Raw genomic sequence first — 21,493 nt, 5'->3', positions numbered from 1 at the left:
AGAAGGAAAAGTAAGGAATGAAAGGAGAAGCCACCTGGTAGAATTTTGTACAGAGCATAACACTTTAAGAATCATGAAAGAAGGTTGCATACATGGAAGAGACCTGGAGACACTGGAAGGTTTCAGAGATTTAAGAACCTGATTTTAAATTGTAAGACATTTCCAGCGGCAAATGTGGACTCAGACCACAAATTATTGGTTATGAACTGTAGATTGAAACTGAAGAAACTGCAAAAATGTAGGAACTTAGGGAGATGGGACCTGGATAAACTGAAAGAACCAGAGGTTGTAGAAAGTTTCAGAGAGAGTAATAGGGAGGGAGTGACAAGAACAGGGGGAAGAAATACATGTAGAGGAAGAATGGGTAGCTTTAAAGGATGAAATAGTGAAGGCAGCAGAGCATCATGCGGGTAAAAAGAAGAGGGCTAGCAGAAATCCTTAGGTAACTGAAGAGAGATTGAATTTAATTGATGAAAGGAGAAAATATAAAAATGCAGTAAATGAACCAGACAAAAAAGAATACCAAACATCTCGACAATGAGAATGACAGGAGGTGCAAAACGGCTTAGCGGGAATGGCTAGAGGTTAAATGTAAGGACGTAAAAGCATGTATCACTAGGGGTAAGATAGATATTGCCTGCAGGAAAATTAAAGGGACCTTTGGGTCAAAGAGAACCACCTGTTTGGATATCAAGAGCTCAGATGGAAAACCTGTCCAAAGCAAAAAAGGGAAAGCATAAAGGTGTAGGAATATAAAGAGGGTCTATACAAGGGTGATGTACTTGAGGGCAATGTTATAGAAATGGAAGAGGAAGTAGATGAAGATGAAATGGGAGATATGTAACTGTGTGAAGAATTTGTGAACACTGAAAGACCTAAGTCAAAATAAGGCCCTTGGTGTAGACAACATTCCATTAGAACTACTGGTAGCCTTGTGAGATCCAGTCATCTGGTGACCAAGATGTAAGAGACAGGCAAAATACCCTCAGACTTCAAGAAGAAAATAATAATTCCAATCCCAAAGAAAGCAGGTGTTGACACGTGTGAAAATTACCGAACTTTCACGTTAATAAGTCACAGTTGCAAAATACCAACAAATTATTTACAGACAAATGGAAAAACTGGTAGAAGCTGACCTTGGGGGAGACCACTTTGGAAATGTTAGAACAAGCGACGCAATACTGACCCTAAGACTTCTCGTAGAAGATAGATTAAGGAAAGGCAAACATACGTTTCTAGCATTTGTAGACTTAGAGGAACCTTTTGACAATGTTGACTGGTATACTCTGTTTCAAATTCTAAAGGTGGCAGGGGTAAAATACAGGGAGCGAAAGGCTATTTACAATTTGTACAGAAACCAGATGGCAGTTATAAGAGTCGAGGGGCATGAAAGCGAAGCAGTGGTTGACAAGGGAGTGAGACTGGATTGTGCACCCCCCCCCCCCCCCCCCCGATGTTATTCAATCTGTACATTGAGCAAGCAGTAAAGGAAACAAAAGAAAAAATTGGAGTAGGAATTAAAGTCCATGGAGAAGAAAGAGAAAATTTGAGGTTTGCCAATGACTTTGTAATTCTGTCAGACAGCAAAAGACGTGGAAGAGCAGCTGAATGGAATGGACAGTGTCTTGAAAGGATGATGTAAGATGAACATCAACAATAGAAAAATGAGGATAATGGAAAGTAGTCGAATTAAATCAGTTGATGCTGAGGGAATTAGATTAGGAAATGACACTTAAAGTAGTAAACGAGTTTCGTTGTTTAGGGAGCAAAAGAACTGATGATGGTTATAGTTGTTGTTGTTGTTGTGGTCTTCAGTCCTGAGACTGGTTTGATGCAGCTCTCCATGCTACTCCATCCTGTGCAAGCTTCTTCATCTCCCAGTACCTACTGCAACCTACATCCTTCTGAATCTGCTTAGTGTATTCATCTCTTGGTCTCCCCCTACGATTTTTACCCTCCACGCTGCCCTCCAATACTAAATTGGTGATCCCTTGATGCCTCAGAACATGTCCTACCAACCGATCCCTTCGTCTGGTCAAGTTGTGCCACAAACTCCTCTTCTCCCCAATCCTATTCAGTACCTCATCATTAGTTATGTGCTCTACCCATCTAATCTTCAGCATTCTTCAGTAGCACCACATTTCGAAAGCTTCTATTCTCTTCTTGTCCAAACTATTTACCGTCCATGTTTCACTTCTATACATGGCTACCCTCCATACAAATACTTTCAGAAACGACTTCCTGACACTTAAATCTATACTCGATGTTAACAAATTTCTCTTCTTCAGAAACGCTTTCCTTGCCATTGCCAGTCTACATTTTATATCCTCTCTACTTTGACCATCATCAGTTATTTTGCTCCCCAAATAGCAAAACTCCTTTACTACTTTAAGTGTCTCATTTCCTAATCTAATTCCCTCAGCATCACCCGACTTAATTCAGCTACATTCCATTATCCTCGTTTTGCTTTTGTTGATGTTCATCTTATATCCTCCTTTCAAGACACTGTCCATTCCGTTCAACTGCTCTTCCAAGTCCTTTGCTGTCTCTGACAGAATTACAATGTCATCGGCGAACCTCCAAGTTTTTATTTCTTCTCCACGGATTTTAATACCTACTCCGAATTTTTCTTTTGTTTCCTTTACTGCTTGCTCAATATACAGATTGAATAACATCGGGGAGAGGCTACAACCCTGTCTTACTCCCTTCCCAACCACTGCTTCCCTTTCATGCCCCTTGACTCTTATAACTCTGTACAAATTGTAAATAGCCTTTCGCTCCCTGTATTTTACCCCTGCCACCTTTAGAATTTGAAACAGAGTATTCCAGTCAACATTGTCAAAAGCTTTCTCTAAGTCTACAAATGCTACAAACGCAGGTTTGCCTTTCCTTAATCTTTCTTATAAGATAAGTCCTAAGGTCAGTATTGCCTCACGTGTTCCAGTATTTCTACGGAATCCAAACTGATCTTCCCCGAGGTCGGCTTCTACTAGTTTTTCCATTCGTCTGTAAAGAATTCGTGTTAGTATTTTGCAGCTGTGGCTTATTAAACTGATTGTTCGGTAATTCTCACATCTGTCAACACCTGCTTTCTTTGGTATTGGAATTATTATATTCTTCTTGAAGTCTGAGGGTATTTCGCCTGTTTCATACATCTTGCTCACCAGATGGTAGAATTTTGTCAGGACTGGCTCTCCCAAGGCCGTCAGTAGTTCCAATGGAATGTTGTCTACTCCGGGGGCCTTGTTTCGACTCAGGTCTTTCAGTGCTCTGTCAAACTCTTCACGCAGTATCATATCTCCCATTTCATCTTCATCAACATCCTCTTCCATTTCCATAATATTGTCCTCAAGTGCATCACCCTTGTATAGACCCTCTATATACTCCTTCCACCTTTCTGCTTTCCCTTCTTTGCTTAGAACTGGGTTTCCATCTGAGCTCTTGATGTTCATACAAGTGGTTCTCTTATTTCCAAAGGTCTCTTAAATTTTCCTGTAGGCAGTATCTATCTTACCCCTAATGAGATAAGCCTCTACATCCTTACATTTGTCCTCTAGCCATCCCTGCTTAGCCATTTTGCACTTCCTGTCGATCTCATTTTTGAGACGTTGGTATTCCTTTTTGCCTGCTTCATTTACTGCATTTTTGTATTTTCTCCTTTCATCAATTAAATTCAATATTTCTTCTGTTACCCAAGGATTTCTACTAGCCCTCGTCTTTTTACCTACTTGATCCACCGAGCGAGGTGGCGCAGTGGTTAGACACTGGACTCGCATTCGGGAGGACGATGGTTCAATCCCGCGTCCGGGCATCCTGATTTAGGTTTTCTGTGATTTCCCTAAATCGCTCCAGGCAAATGCCGGGATGGTTCCTTTCAAAGGGCATGGCCGACTTCCTTCTCCGTCATTCCCTAATCCGATGAGACCGATGAATTCGCTGTCTGGTCTCCTTCCCCCAAAACCAACCAACCAACCAACCAACCAACCTACTTGATCCTCTGCTGCCTTCACTACTTCATCCCTCAAAGCTACCTATTCTTCTTCTACTGTATTTCTCTCCCACATTCCTGTCAATTGTTCCCTTATACTCTCCCTGAAACTCTGTACAACCTCTGGTTCTTTCAGTTTATCCAGGTCCCATCTCCTTAAATTCCCACCTTTTTGCAGTTTCTTCAGTTTTAATCTGCAGGTCATAACCAATAAATTGTGGTCAGAGTCCACATCTGCCGCTGGAAATGTCTTACAATTTAAAACATGGTTCCTAAATCTCTGTCTTACCATTATATAATCTATCTGATACCTTTTAGTATCTCCAGGGTTCTTCCATGTATACAACCTTCTTTCATGATTCTTGAACCATGTGTTAGCTATGATTAAGTTGTGCTCTGTGCAAAATTCTACCAGGCGGCTTCCTCTTTCATTTGTTAGCCCCAATCCATATTCATCTACTACGTTTCCTTCTCTCCCTTTTCCTACACTCGAATTCCAGTCACCCATGGCTATTAAATTTTCGTCTCCCTTCACTATCTGAATAATCTCTTTTATTTCATCATACATTTCTTCAATTTCTTCGTCATCTGCAAGCTAGTTGGCATATAAACTTGTACTACTGTAGTAGGTGTGGGCTTCGTATCTATCTTGGCCACAATAATGCGTTCACAAAGCTGTTTGTAGTAGCTTACCCGTGTTCCTATTTGCCTATTCATTATTAAACCTACTCCTGCATTACCCCTATTTGACTTTGTGTTTATAACCCTGTAGTCACCTGACCAGAAGTCTTGTTCCTCCTGCCACCCAACTTCACTAATTCCCACTATATCTAACTTTAACCTATCCATTTCCCTTTTCAAATTTTCTAACCTACCTGCCTGATTAAGGGACCTGACATTCCACGCTCCGATCCGTAGAACGCCAGTTTTCTTTCTCCTGATAACGACATCCTCCTGAGTAGTCCCCGCTTGGAGATCCGAATGGGGGACTATTTTACCTCCGGAATATTTTACCCAAGAGGACGCCATCATCATTTAATCATACAGTAAAGCTGCATGCCCTCGGGAAAAATTACTGCCGTAGTTTTCCCTTGCTTTCAGCCGTTCGCAGTACCAGCACAGCAAGGCCGTTTTGGTTATTGTTACAAGGCCAGATCAGTCAATCATCCAGACTGTTGCCCTTGCAACTACTGAAAAGGCTGCTGCCCCTCTTCAGGAACCACACGTTTGTCTGGCCTCTCAACAGATACCCCTCCGTTGTGGTTGTACCTACAGTACGGCTATCTGTAACACTGAGGCACGCAAGCCTCCCCACCAACGGCAAGGTCCATGGTTTGGTGGTTCGGGGGGGGGGGGGGTTATGGGATATAAAATGTAGACTGGCAACGTGAAAGGAAAGTGTTTCGGGTGAAGAGAAATTTGTTAACATCGATAATAAAGTATCTCAATCAACAGTTTAGACAAGAGAAGAATAGAAGTTTTCGAAATGTGTTGCTACAGAAGAATGCTCAAGATTAGAAGGGTAGATCGTGTAACTAATGAGGAGGTACTGAATAGAGTTGGGGAGAAGAGGAATTTGTGGCACAACTTGACAAGAAGAAGGAATCAGTTGGTAGGACACGTTCTAAGGCATCAAGGGATCACCAATTTAGTACTGGAAGGAAGCATAGAGGGTAAAAATCATAGAGGAAGACAAAGAGATGAATACGCCCAGCGTATTCAGAAGGATGTAAGTTGCAGTAGTTATTCGGAATGAAGAGGCCTGCACAGGATAGAGTAGCATGGAGAGCTGCATCAAACCAGTCTCTGGACTGAAGACCACAACAACAACAGATGGGTTTCATATTGTTCTTCCCAATTGTTTCATTAATGACAGTGTACCTTCATGTCTGAAAGAACAAGTGTTATTGACAGTCTACAGCTGCACGAAATAATTTGAAATTTATTCACTGACTGCAATTTTTTTTACAAGCACAGACAGCAGAATCGGCTGAGGCAATCTCTCACAGTAAATGGGAAATCCTTGGTAGAGTCACACTCTGGCACTAATTTTCGCAAGTCATTGATAGGTAGAATATCTATACCTAATACAGTCGACATCAAAGAATTCACAATCGGCAAATAAATTTCAAATTGTTCCATTAGCGACTACCGTAAATAAAAAAAATCTTAAACGAAATTTAAAAATGGTAACAGAGTATGGCTTTGGCTCAAAAGCATCTGATGGTCCTAGAGCAGTGCTGACAGTAGTTAGTCACATCATTAGCTCTGGGGATCAGCAATTTATGCATTATAAGCTAAAAGGGAAACACGGAAAATAAAAAGCCAAATTAAAGGATAATTCTCACACACAGTTCTAGTTTTGTAAACGACTCGAGAAACACAACAGTAATAGCGCTTCACAGAGCAGTAAAAAACAAATTGCTTAATAATAAAGAATTCAAAAAGAGGATAAATAAAGTAACTAGGTGTGTATGTAAATGTGAGAGAGAATTCGATCTCTAATGTTGTTCTGCAGTCCTTTGTTACTGATGTTGTTGCAAGCATAATCCAGGATGCTACCTGTCTCAAGTACCTGCTACACGTACACTGTGTTCAAAAGCATCCGAACACCTGGCTGAAAATGACTTAAAAGTTCATGGCGCCCTGCATTGGTAATGCTGGAATTCAGTATGGTGTTGGCCCACCCTTAGGCTTTATAAGAGCTTCCACTCTCGCAGGCATATGTTCAATCAGGTGCTGAAAGATTTCTTGAGGAATGGCAGCCCATTCATCATGGAATGCTACACTGAGGAGAGGTATTGATGTCGGTCGGTGAGACCTGGCATGAAGTCGGTGTTCCAAAACATCCCAAAGGTATTCTATAGGATTCGCATCAGGACTCTGTTCAGGCCAGTCAGCACAGGGATGTTATTGTTGTGTAACCATTCCGCCACAGGCCGTACATTATGAACAGGTGCTCGATCATGTTGAAAGATTCAACTGCCATCCCTGAATTGCTCTTCAATTGTGGGAAGTAAGGCAGTGCTTAAAATATCAATGTAGGCCTGCGCTGTGATAGTGCCAAGCAAAGCATCAAGGGGTGCAAGTCCCCTCCATGAAAAGCGCGACCACACCATAACACCACTGCCTCCGAATTTTACTGTTGGCACTACACATGCTGGCAGATGAAGTTCACCAGGCATTCGCCATACCCACACCCTGCCATCAGATCGCCACATAGTGTACTGTGACTCATCACTCCACAAAACTTTTTTTCACGGTTCAATTGTCCAATGTTTATGCTCTTTACACCAAGCGAGGCATTGTTTGGCATTTATCTGCGGGATGTGTGGCTTATGAGCGGCCGCTCGACCGTGAAATCCAAGTTTCCTCACCTCCCGCCTAACTGTCATAGCACTTACAGTGAATCCTGATGCAGTTTGGAATTTGTGATGGCCTGGACAGATGTCTGCCTATTACACATCAGTCGACAGATGAGGTCGACCTGTACACTTTTGTGCTATACGTGTCCCTTCACGTTTCCACTTCACTACCACGTCGGAAACACAGAACATATGGATGTTTAGGAGTGTGGAAGTCTCGTGTACACACGTATGACACAAGTGAACCCCATCGCCCGACCATGTGCGAAGTCCATGAGATCTTCAGAGCACCTCATTCTGCTCTCTCACAATGTCTAATGACTACTGAGATCGCTGATATGGAGTACCTGGCAGAAGGTGGCAACACAGTGCACCTAATATGAAAAACGTATGTTTTTGGGGGTGTCCGGATACTTTCGATCACATAGTGTATTTATATCAGGTTTATGTTTGAAGCCACATGGTTTTCTTCAGAATTCTGTGGATAGTAGTTTAGATAGTTGTCGAGCATACTGTGATTGTATAACCTTTTGTCAACTACGGCATCAATTGTCGGATATCTATATTTCTGAACAGTTTTCCTGCACTCCCCAAATTACCTGATGGCAATAAAGGAGACAACGACCTTGCGATAATTTTCCCTTTGTGCATCTCGCATGGAATCCGTTGTCATTTGTCGGCCGTGCATTGGCCACACTTGGCTGAGCCACGGCCACATTCCCTGGCGTGAAAACCCACGTTACTGCCGATGTGGTGCCTACATGACAGTGGCCCACATCCTGCTAGACAGCCCAAATTTGAGTGCTTTGTGTCAATGTCTTAACCTTCCCGACACATTTCCACTGGTGTTAGCAGGTGGTGCTGGAGTGGCTGACCTAGTTTCACATTTCTTCTGTGAATGTAGTTTCTATGCATCTCTGTGAGGTGGGGCACTCGGGTCTCATTGACTGCCTGAGGGGTCGGAGAGGCATACCTCGTCTGCTCTGGGCCACGGTTCGAGGTGGCTCTTGCCCGACTGTCTGGCCTGGCCCTTACCGTTCCCACCTTTTTATTCTCCTTTTTCTTTTATGTCTGCCATTTTTAGTATTTCATGTTTTCTAAAATTTTATAACCTTGTCTGTGCTACTTGTTTTCTTGGCCCGGCTGATGGAGAGGTGGTGCTGGTGGGATGCACCTTCCACCATATACCGTGCTCCGGAGACCTCCAGCTGCATTCTGGGCAGAGTGACTCACTCTCCTTATCCACTCTCACTCCCCTCCTACTTCTTCTTGATTTTCTCTGTCTTGTTGAATCTTGCTTACAGTTGGGCTTCCCAGGATTTGCCTTTTTTATCCTTCTTATCAGGGTTATTCCTGGTTCTATACATATAGAATGAAGGAACTGATGACCTTGCAGTTCAGTCCCTTTAACTCCAACAACCAACTGTGATTGTATAAAATGGCCTGTGCGGTAGTATCTGCCACTTTGAGGTCGGAGGTGACGATTTTTGAATGCTCAGAAGAAATTTGTAGAAGTAGAATAGGACCAAAATACTTTATATAATTTTTGGCATTCTTCTTCAGCATGCAGAGCTTTCTATGAATGTAAAAATTATGAAAAATAATCATTTCAGTTTGGTTGTATAGATTTATTACAATTGTTGTGATGAAACCCTCTAAAAGTTATTACATTGAAAGAAAGTGTGTGAAGAGAAAGAAAGGAAAAAAAGTAATAACAAAGTGATTGGAACTGCTGCATTGGAATTTGGTTCTTACTGGGAACATCTTTAACAGTTATTGACAAAACAGTTAAAATAAAGTAATTTATGCATTTGTACATTTTTTAAAAAAGCAAAAGATAATGAGGACACTAGGTTATACACATGCTATTTCCATTGCAACACTACTTGGTGAATTCATCTAGGCTGCTCATGTTGTTTCTTTTTACTGTTAACATTATTTTTCAGAATGCTGTTCCTGTATTGAAGGACCTGCTGTTAGTAATATCCCGTAAAATCCTGAATGCCAGAGAAATGTTCAGTAGTGAATCTATTTCTTAATAAGCAAAACACTAGGTCTCTTCTTGATCTGTATGCGACATGTTTTAAATGCAGGTACATTGGCGAAAGACCCTGTGACTGGCAAGTCGGTGAGCTTGAAGCGTTTTGGTAAGATGTCACTGACGCAACAATAGCAATTTTTGTTTGTGTGCTGTGGTGCTTGGCTGTGGTCGCTTTTTGTGTTGGTCCACAGGCACTTGGGACAGAAGTGAAAATAAAATACTGAGCTTTGCTGTGGTTTCTTTTTTTTTTGTGTCATTTGGCATAGTAGTACACTATGAATAGTTTCTGTGGAGAGCACTGGTTGTTGTATTTGTTGCAATTTAAGAGACAGTCTGACAGTCAAAGTGTTGTTAATATTCTAGTTGTAAATTAAATGTTTATGAAAAGCTTTATTGACAATTCACATTTTCCTGCTACCTTCATTTTATAAAGTAATTACAGCGGTCCACTATTTTGGAAAATTGACATCATACATTTTGTAAGCAATTCGTTCAGTTTTGTGATGCACGAGGAGTTAGTGGTTCATATTTACTTACGTTGCAAATATTTGCTTCTGTTTATACACTGAAGGCCTGGACAACATTATTGCACTTCTGTGTATTAGGACACATGTGCCAATGTTCGAGAGAGACTGATAATTGTCTTATTGGGTGATAGTCGAATCTAGAACTGGTTTTTTGGGATACACAAGTGCATGAAGCATGGTATAACTATTAGGGCTCGATTGCTGAACATGTTGGTAACCTCTGCTTCTCGTGTTCAAGTCATAATTTGGGTTTTAAATATCTCCACTGTTAACGGTGTACTCATTCTGCATTTAGATTTGAGTGGCACCCGGATTACCTGAAAAAACTGAACTCATTAAATATATATTATGTACACAGATTTTTTTGTTTTTTATTGGGTCTCATATGATTTATTTTATGTCTAAAGTACTAGTTCATAAATGAAACATAGAAAGCAGTAAAGCTACAGAAGGGAAGTCTTATTCTTGCCTGGCGTCAGTAGACCTACACACAAGACTTTATGAAAAAAGCTGCCAATCAGTCGATGGAAAAAAGTGATTAACATATTATACACGTTTTTAATATCATTACCAGTTTCAGCAGTATGTTGACCATCTTCAGAATCTGTGTGTCATAGGTAGAATGTGGTGAGTTAACTTACACTGCCTATGATGCGGAGGTACTAAAGTTGGTGAGTGTGTGGCTGAAACCATCAATGACAGGAATCTTATTATGCGGTTGTGTGTAAAAGGGCTTTGGGAAGTGAACCTATGCATAGGGTTTAGTAGGGAAGTCATCCAGGATAAAGTGAGAACAGAAGAACAGGATTGGAAATTTTTCCTCTTTTTGCCAGAGTAAGGAACCTAGGGATCAAACTATAAGAGATGCGACATCATGGGTTTGTGCCTGTATACTGGTATGCTCCCATCAACTGCGTAACGTACAAATTGACATGGAGGGACAACAATGAGAGATGCATGTGTGTGGGATATTTAAAAATACCACTATCAGTGGTTCTTCACAACATTGAGCCTACGTGAGTGTTAACTTCTTGTTTGTAGGCAATGAAATACAAGGCTTATTTTAAAAGTAAAGGAAGTCTTGACCACAAGAACCATGCAGTTGCACCACCACCCTCACTGGCATGCTATAGACCTTCCTAATCATTGAAGCAAGTACAATGTTTTGTGCAATTTTGAAATGTTTGGGGCTTCTGAAAATTCCAAACTATTGAAATTTATAGTCTGATAACTGAAGTTTATGGAAATTAGATGAAAGAGGCTTCAGTTTGAAAATGGTGCACCGTATTTAACGGTCGACAAATGAATATTCATGATGAAAAATGATCAGGTTGACCTTCAGTTGCGGCTGACAAATTCAAATAAAGGAATGAGGAAAAAGTTATCGCTGTCGATGACAGAGCTTGTGTTTTCCTAAAATTTCAGAATCATTTCATTATCAAATTGTTAGTGGTTATTTGAGCTGTAGAACAGTGTGTGGCAGGTGGGTTCCTCAATTTTTGACAGGTAGGCACAAAAAACAACCTGTGATAACGAGACATAACTTTTATGTGAAAGTCCAAAAACCAAGTGCCAATCGAAAAAATGGCACCACTCACAATCCCCAGAAAAGCCAAAAAAACAAGGAACAAATTCTGAAATTCTGAGTACCAAACATCAGGCGACTATCAGAGCCGTCACCAACTACATCATGCTGTTCCAAACACACCGTGTCGATTGTTGTCCAGTGGCATTGTACTTCATCGTGATAACACTCGCTTGCATACTGCTGCTTTGACAAAAGGTTTGCTTCAGCAGTTTTGGGATGCTTTTGAACATTTGCTTTATCGCCTGATCCTGGCCCAGAGCGATTGCTGTTTTATATATATATATATATATATATATATATATATATATATATATATATAAAAGAAAGATGATGAGACTTACCAAACAAAAGCGCTGGCAGGTCGATAGACACACAAACAAACACAAATATACACACAAAATTCAAGCTTTCGCAACAAACTGTTGCCTCATCAGGAAAGAGGGAAGGAGAGGGAAAGACGAAAGGATGTGGGTTTTAAGGGAGAGAGTAAGGAGTCATTCCAATCCCGGGAGCGGAAAGACTTACCTTAGGGGGAAAAAAGGACAGGTATACACTCGCACACACACACATATCCATCCACACATACAGACACAAGCCTCTGTATGTGTGGATGGATATGTGTGTGTGTGCGAGTGTATACCTGTCCTTTTTTCCCCCTAAGGTAAGTCTTTCCGCTCCCGGGATTGGAATGACTCCTTACTCTCTCCCTTAAAACCCACATCCTTTCGTCTTTCCCTCTCCTTCCCTCTTTCCTGATGAGGCAACAGTTTGTTGCGAAAGCTTGAATTTTGTGTGTATATTTGTGTTTGTTTGTGTGTCTATCGACCTGCCAGCGCTTTTGTTTGGTAAGTCTCATCATCTTTCTTTATATATATATATATATATATATATATATATATATATATAGTTATAATAGAGGGAAACTTCCACGTATATATATTTTCCCCTCAAGTTGAAGGATTTTTTGGGCAGAAAGTACTATGTAAGTAACAGCCAACTGCAAAGTGATGTTACTGTTTCAACAATTTGGTGGCAACTGATCATGCAGACAGCATAGGGAAGCTTTTGGAGCACTTTGACAAATGTTTGAATGTGAATTCCACTATGTAGTAAAATAGCGGAGATATCAAAGTATATGTTGTAAATTAAATTTTTTTCATTTTCTTGAATAAGAATGTCTGGAGAAACGAACAATCTTAACTTTTAGAGTGACCTTGTATATTGTGAAGCTTTCCCTCGCGACTACGGGAGCACACTGAAAAGTTAAATGAAACAAATATTATTAACCATCTACATCTACACTACATCTACAGCTACATATACTCTGCAAGTCACAATATGGTGCATTGTGGAGGGTACCCAGTACCACTGCTAATCATTCCCTATCCTGTTCCACATGCAAATAGTGTGGGAAAAATGGCTGTGTTTATGCCTCTGTATTAGCCCTAATTCTCGCATCTTATCTGTGTGGTCCTTGTGCACAGTGCATGTTGGCAGCAGCAGCAGAATCATTTGGCAGTCAGTTTTAAATGCTGGTTCTCTAAATTTTCTCAGTAGTGTTCTTCGGAAAAAACGTAACCTTCCCTCCAGGGATACCCATTTGAGTTCCTGAAGAATCTCTGTAATGCTTACGTGTTGTTCGAACCATCCAGTAACAAATTAAGCAGTCCACCTCTGAATTGCTTCGATGTCTTCCTTCAATCCGATCTGGTATGTATCCCAAACATTAAATCTGTATTCAAAAGTAGGTTGTACCAGTATCCAATATGCGGTCTCCTTTACAGATGAACCACATTTTTCTAAAATTCTGCCAATAAACAGAAGTTGACCATTCATCTTTCCTACTGCAGTTCTCACATGTTTGTGCCATTTTATATCACTTTGCAGCATCATACCCACATATTTAAAATGACGTGACTGTACTGAGCAGTACATTATCGATCCTGTATCCAATCATTACAGTTTTGTTTTCTCTACTAATCTGCAGTAACCAAAATTGTCGTGCATTTAGAGTTAGCTGCCATTAGTCACTCCAACTAGAAATTTTGTCTAAGTCTGCTTGTATCTTCCTACAATCACTCAACTTCAACGCACTTCGTGCTGGACGAGAGATTCGTGATAAATGCAAGCTAGGTAAGGGGCTAAAGCCATTGAGTACTCTTTGTAAAATTGAATTGGGGTTACATCTGATCCTGGTGACTTATTTACTTTCAAGTCTTTCAGTTGTTTCTCTACATCAGGGGTGCTTATTACTAGTCATTCATACAGGAGTCTGTCCAATGATCAAATGATGGTATGTTTGTACAATTCTCCTGCATTCTCTCTTGAACATAAAATTTAAAACTTCGACCTTTGTTTTGCTGTCTTTAACTATTACACCAGGTTGGTCAGCAAGGGACTGTATTTGATGCCTTAGACCCACTGAGATTTTACATAGGACCAGAATTTTTTCGGGTGCTGAGCCAGATCTTTTACTCAAGTATGATGGTGGTAGTTGTATGCTTCGCACATAGATCTTTTCACAGATGCATGAATCTCTACTAACCTTTGCTTGTTGTCATTTGTGCTTTTGAACCAGGAGTGCAACGGCCTCTGCTTCCTCAGCATCTCCTAATTTAATTATTAAACCATGGTGAGTGTTTTCCATCCTTTATCCACTTACTAGGCACATAACTCTCTAGATCACAATTTGCAATCGGCTTGAATTTTTCCCATAATCCCTCTACATCTGTCTTCTGGGAACTAAGTTATTTCAATTCACTGTCTGAGATGCTAAAAACTGCTCATCTGTTCTCTCTAGCAGAGACACTCTCCTAGCCTTCTTGACTGAGTTAACTTTCATAACCATGGTTGCTGTAATGACATCATGATCATTGTGAATCTTCAAGCTTTCCCGGCGTTTATGTTGTAAATAGTCTTCACAGGTTTGCCTCCAGATCACGTTGTGCAAATTCCACAATATTTCCTCATAGCAACTGTTTGACATTTTCAGGTGATTCAACCTTGCTGGTGGGTAGGTACGATTGACGGTGTCCGCACATCGGCACTGTTTCTAGAACACGCGCGTGAAATGTGTGTTGGCGCGGAACTAGCACATGCGCAATGATTTGCAGATAGATGGTGCCATACTCAAACTGAAAATCGCAGGGCGGCTCTCCTGCGGCTGTATGCTGCATTTACTAACAGTGCGGCCAGACGTTACTCAACAGAGACTGTACTAGACCAATGTTATGACAGGTCTGTTATCGAAAAATATTGATTTTCGCATCGTGATTTAATAGCAGCCAATGCAGCTATGCGCAGTTGATATCCCGCATCCCTGTTGATGAGATTATCGGCTGCACGCATATGTATTGCTTCCTTAATGACGCAATCGCAGAATGATGATGCCGGGGATGAAACTTCCATCTTTTCATAAATCATGTGATGTCCTGTATTCAGACAGTGTTCCGCAATTGCCGACTTTACCGGTTGACGAATGTGTGTACGACACTGATCTTCATTGCAGTGTTCTTGTACCTTTCGACATGTCTGGCCTATATATGCTGCCCCACCTTGGCAAGGAATCTTGTACACACCACATTTCCTCAGGCCAAGATCATCCTTAACTGAACCCAACAAGTTTCTCAGTTTTGCAGATAGCTGAAAAACACACTTAATGCCATATCTTCCAAAGACTCTTCAGATACTTGACGACATGGCACCAAAATATGGCAAAAAGGCCAAAGTGGTGGGTGTCTTCATATCTTCATTCTGCTCCATAGATTGAACTATCCTGGGCCTGAATGCATAACATATCTGTCTCTCAGAATAACTGTTTTGTCGGAACACTGTCTAAAATGTTGTATTTCACTCGATAGGCTTTCAGGATCAGATACCACATGTGCTCCGTGAACTAACGTATGTAATGCACTACCACATTGTGCAGGATAATGGCAGCTTGTGGCCTGCAGATATAGATCTGTATGCGTCGTTGGCTTGCAGTAGGTGCCGAGTCCCAAGGTTCTATCTGCTTCCCTTTGTACCAAAACACCAAGAAAAGATAAAGTACCACCTTTTCCCATTTCCATTCCGAAGTTTATATTTGGATGGAGTGAATTCAGAAGCTGAAGAAGAAACATAGGTAGAGTATCAAGCCCATGTGGCCACACCACAGATGCATCATCCACATACCGCAGGAAACAAGAGGGTTTGAGAGTGACTGACTGTAGTGCTTTTTCTTCAATTGGCCACCACAGAAGACAGAGGGCTTCCAATGGTGACACTGTCCGCTTGTTCAAAATATTGGTCATGAAATAAGAAATATGTTGAAGTAAGCCCATGTTTAAATAATGCTACTATGTCCTCCTCAAACTTGTTGCTAATGAACTCCAAAGAGTCCTGCAAAGGCACCTTTGTAAATAAAGACACAACATCGAAACTTACGAAGAGATCCAACGATTGCAATCTAAGAGTTTTCAGGCGACCTATGAAATCTTTATCATTTTGGATATGATGGTGGCACTTGCCTATGAGAGGTCCCAATAGTGATGTCAGATATTTGGCAACAAAATAAGTAGGTGCTCCTACGTTACTTACAATGGGACAGAGGGGCATCCTATTCTTATGGATCTTGGGTAGGCCGTAGATTCTAGGAGGAACTGCAGCCTGTTGACGCAAACCCTTAGCGACTTGCGCTGGAATCGAGCTCTTCCTCATGAGTTCCAAAGTCTTTCTCTGAATCCTAACTGTCAGATCGCATTTTAATTTACTGTATGCAGGATCATCGAGCAGTTTTTATATCTTGCTGTTATATTCTGTGTGTGAGAGAAGCACGCTAGCATATGTTTTGTCAGCAGGTAAGATGATGATGTCTTGGTCTTTTCTCAATTCTATTGGAGCATTTCTTTCAACTGAGGTGGTGTTAAAGTTGGACCTCATAGGTGAAGCTTGAGTCAAGATGTGGCATGTGTCACTCCTAATCTTTTCGGCAGCATCCTTAGGAAGTTTAGAAACAGCCTGCTCTAAACAACTAATCGCATCTCAGATGGGAATGGTCCCTGGTGTAGGTGCAAAATTCGGAGTATGGCACCATCCATCTGCATATCATTGCGCATGTGCAATTTCCGTGCCTGCGCATTCTTCACGTGCGTGTTCTAGAAACGGGGTGTCTATGTGCAGATTCCGTCAGTCGTACCTAGCCACCAGCAAGATTGAACCACCTAAAGATGTCGGACAGTTGCTCCCAGGAAATATTGTGGAATTTGCACATCGTGATCTGGCAGCAGACCTGTGAAGACTATTTACATCATGATCACTAATCCCTGTTTCTATACTGACATTGTCAATAAGATGCGGCCTATTTGTAGCTACATGATTCAAGATATTTCAATTGTGTGTGGGCTGTCGAGCTAGTATTTCACACGGCTGTATCTACCCCCTGCAATGAATCTAGAGACATCACAGTCGATACTCGGTAGGTTAAAGTGGCCTCCAACTAGTACTGCATGCTGTAGGTATTTACGCCTATTGACTGTAGACTTTGTTTGAATGACTAGAACTGTAACAGCAGAATTGGGTGGTTGGTAAAAACATCCAACAGTTAACTTCATACCACCTTCACTTGTTTTAAGTGACCGGATAACTTAACTGTCGCACTCCACTTTGACCTCTACAGACACTATATGTTTGTCAGCTGCAATGAACATTTCCCCTCCTACGGCCTCTAATCAGTATTTCCAGCATACATTCCACAGCTCACTAAATATCACAGAGCTTTCCACTTTGGGTTTCAACCAACTTTAAGTTTCAAGAGCAATTTGAGCATGAGAGTTTTCGTGGAGGGCAGTAAATTTGGGAGCTTTGTTACGAATACTTGGACAGTTTACTGATAAAATTTTGACTGTCGAAGAGTCTTTATTCTGAATACGGTCTTACTTCCCTCGGTGTGTATTGACTGGCGAGTGTCCATCAGAGTACCTCTGATGAACCTAGTCTAAAAAACCATGTGCACTCCACAAGTACTTTGCTACCTTAGTAGCTGCTTTCTCTATCAAGGGGAGTCCTATAAATCCCCACACAATAACGCAGGTATAGAAATCTGCAGCCAATACTGTCACACAGTCACATTCTACATCTTTATTCTTCATGTCTACACATTTATTTCTCAGCATAGGATGTGGTGACACACATTTCTTCCAATGAGAAACCAATTTGTTAATATCGTTACTGTAGAATGTTTGACTTTGGTGACAGAGCTGCAACCTCACCTCACCTCTGCTTGCACTGTTTCATTGCTATCCAAATGAAGCCCTCGGTGTTCTTTAAGTTTTGGAAACAGATGAAAATTTGATAGGGCTAAATCGGGACTGTATGGAGGATGATTGATGACAGTGTAGTCTAGCTGTGTCATGCTGAAGGAGAGGGTGTTCCATGTGTGAACAAACTCTTCTGCAGTTAAAAACTCAAATTACAGCATGCTGTTTCTCATCCACCAACAGTTACATTAAACACTCTCATATTACATAGTACAATTTGGAGCCTTCCGACGGCAGAGGCCTATAAATATCTAGATGTGAATAACAAAGATGTAGAATCTTCAATAAAATTCTTCAGGGTATCAGACCGCATCGTCATAATTTAAAATGCGCCAACGTTTCGGCCAGCGTTGCAGCTAGCCTTCATCAGGGCCTTACGTTAACTGCTAAATGAACACACTTGGTTCCTTAAATAGCTGCACGAGAAAACCGTGTCGTTACTTGATTGGCTGTAAAAGGAGGAGCAGGAGGGGTGATATGTATGCTTTATTGGTGTTTCCTTTATTATCTGTCATTGGCTGAAATAGCTGTTTTCTATTGGTCTTTATATTAATCCACCCCATTGGAGGAGACGGACGAATAGCGAACAGGTGATGGCTGTGACGTCACACTGTTTCCATGCTGTCCAGAAGCCGGCTGCGGCGTGCCATTGCTTTGTGTACTCGCGACCACAACTGCGGCTCTCCGCGTGTCTGCATGGGCCGCCACGGCTCTGCCGCCGCTCCGTAGCCCTGCTATTGCGGGCAGCCAAGACCTCGGAAGCTTGTACCCGTCCTCTCTATTCATGTTGGCGGGTCTTTTGGCTATTTCTATCGCCTCTCTAATCTTTCTTTTGAAAGTGAGAGGCTGTTTCGCCAGGACGCGGGCTTCTTGAAAAAATATTGGTTTCCCGCACTCGTCTCTGTGTTCCGCCACTGCTGACTTAGTGTGTTGTTTCAGGCGGATATATCTTTCATGTTCCGAGAGCCTTGTGCTAATCGGACGTCCCGTCTCACCTATGTAGACTAATCCACACGCACAACCAATTTCATACACGCCAGCTGTGTGTAGTTTGTCAACTGCATCCTTGGTAGAACCGAGCATGTCTGATATTTTGTTTCTGCTTCGGAAAATTGGTTTGATGTCGGCTTTTCGTAGAATTTTGCCAATACGTTCGGTGACCCCTTGTACATTGCTGTGTTACCATATGTACAAGGGGTCACCGAACGTATTGGCAAAATTCTACGAAAAGCCGACATCAAACCAATTTTCCGAAGCAGAAACAAAATATCAGACATGCTCGGTTCTACCAAGGATGCAGTTGACAAACTACACACAGCTGGCGTGTATGAAATTGGTTGTGCGTGTGGATTAGTCTACATAGGTGAGACGGGACGTCCGATTAGCACAAGGCTCTCGGAACATGAAAGATATATCCGCCTGAAACAACACACTAAGTCAGCGGTGGCGGAACACAGAGACGAGTGCGGGAAACCAATATTTTTTCAAGAAGCCCGCGCCCTGGCGAAACAGCCTCTCACTTTCAAAAGAAAGATTAGAGAGGCGATAGAAATAGCCAAAAGACCCGCCAACATGAATAGAGAGGACGGGTACAAGCTTCCGAGGTCTTGGCTGCCCGCAATAGCAGGGCTACGGAGCGGCGGCAGAGCCGTGGCGGCCCATGCAGACACGCGGAGAGCCGCAGTTGTGGTCGCGAGTACACAAAGCAATGGCACGCCGCAGCCGGCTTCTGGACAGCATGGAAACAGTGTGACGTCACAGCCATCACCTGTTCGCTATTCGTCCGTCTCCTCCAATGGGGTGGATTAATATAAAGACCAATAGAAAACAGCTATTTCAGCCAATGACAGATAATAAAGGAAACACCAATAAAGCATACATATCACCCCTCCTCCTCCTCCTTTTACAGCCAATCAAGTAACGACACGGTTTTCTCGTGCAGCTATTTAAGGAACCAAGTGTGTTCATTTAGCAGTTAACGTAAGGCCCTGATGAAGGCTAGCTGCAACGCTGGCCGAAACGTTGGCGCATTTTAAATTATGACGATGCGGTCTGATACCCTGAAGAATTTTATTGAAGAAGACAACGGCCGCGGAAGCCTACGCTTACAAAGATGTAGAATGTTTATAATATTTGTTTTATTTAAAAAGCTTTAAGAGTTCTCACATCAAAAATTCGGAGGCATTACATTTCAGCATGACCTTGTAATTATTGCTCACACCAATGCATATTGGGTACCCACCTGTACTACTAGTCATTTTACGAAAAGGTGAACTCATTCCTGAAATGTTGTATCTGGTGAGATTTTTTCCCCGATTCACTCAAAGAACAGAAATTCCCAAATAAATACATTAGCCTGCTGTTTGCTCGAAACGTGACCCGATCCATGTGCCATTCATTTCTAATTCATTGATATGTCGTATTGTGTGTGTCCGTGGAAGCATGAAAATAAAGGGTAATGTATAAGTTGGAGTGTAGAAGGGCACGTTGATAAAGAGAATGATTTGTTTACATGCAAAATAATCTGGATATGTTTTTGAAAGGAGTTCCCTGTGATGTATTTTAACTGTACTGAGCAATTGTAGACATGTATATCATATTTATCAATACATTGTGGATCCTGTTGTTAAATGGCCACGAATAATTTTATTTATTTGAATCATTTCATTTGCAAGGAGACATTAAGGCCTCTATGCAATCGAGAAAAGGCGAAACAGTTGTTCAAATAATGAAACGAGTAAAGTTAACAATGTACTGTATACTTCAGGTGAGACTGAAAACATTGATAAGCTTTCACATCATGCTGTTCTTTATAAAACATTTCCACTATGCCACCTAACGAATGAAATAGATATTGTACAGAATATCGGGCCAACTGAGTAACTGAACTAAAGAGTTTGTAGCAAACAGAACACAGCATGTCATTCTGAACTGAACAAGAGTGTGACATAAATTGGACATGGGGCAGTAGTGGGGATCAAACCCCAGTCAAAGGCTGAGCAGTTTTGTGTACTATCATTTATGCTGTGAGAAAAACTGAAGCGAACTACATCTGGCGAGCCTCTTGAATTTGTGTGTGTGTAATGACCTGATCATCTAACTTCAGTGCTAATCAATTTGGAAGTAGCACAACATACCAAATTTTTTTCTTAACAACTATTTCTCTGCACAACCTGCCATTCAATACCCTCGCAAGCTTTTTAGATTGTTTCTGGCCACTTCGTGTATAAATGACACAGTAGACAACATCGGAAGTTCCGTGAAGCTTTTCACAGATGATGCTGTTGTATACAGAGACATTGTGGCACTAGAAAATTGTAGCAAAATGCAGGAAGATCTGCAGAGGATCGACACTTGGTGCAGCAAGTGGAAATTGACCCTCAACATAAACCAATGTAACATATTGCAGGTACATAGACAGACCCGTTATTGTACGATTACAAAATTGCAGAACAGTCATTGAAAACAGTTACTTCCATAAAATGTCTAGGAGTATGCATAAGGAGCAGTTTGAAATGGAGGGGCCACATAAAATTAATTACGAGTAAGGCAGATGCCAGGCTTAGATTCATTGGAAGAAGCCTCAGGAAATCTAGTCCGTCAACAAAGGGTTAGCATACAAAACTCTCGTTTGACCAGTACTGGATAATGCTCATCAGTATGGGAGTGAAATAGATGAAATAGAAGA

General features: G+C 41.5%; 1 protein-coding gene across 2 annotated transcripts in view; it reads left to right on the top strand.

Moving 5' to 3' along the window:
* LOC126215054 (uncharacterized) overlaps window positions 1-21,493 on the top strand; it is a 122,268-nt gene that overhangs the window by 47,158 nt on the left and 53,617 nt on the right. For both annotated transcript variants that reach the window (XM_049941701.1, XM_049941700.1), the window contains exon 7: window positions 9,447-9,500. In XM_049941701.1, coding sequence (XP_049797658.1) covers window positions 9,447-9,500 — 54 coding nt within the window. The remainder of the gene's footprint in view (window positions 1-9,446; window positions 9,501-21,493) is intronic.

The sequence above is a fragment of the Schistocerca nitens genome, chromosome 12 (genome assembly GCF_023898315.1).
Source record: "Schistocerca nitens isolate TAMUIC-IGC-003100 chromosome 12, iqSchNite1.1, whole genome shotgun sequence".
Lineage (NCBI taxonomy): Eukaryota > Metazoa > Arthropoda > Insecta > Orthoptera > Acrididae > Schistocerca > Schistocerca nitens.
The sequence above is the reverse complement of the archived record's forward strand: the minus strand, read 5'-3'. Positions and strand labels throughout refer to the sequence as shown.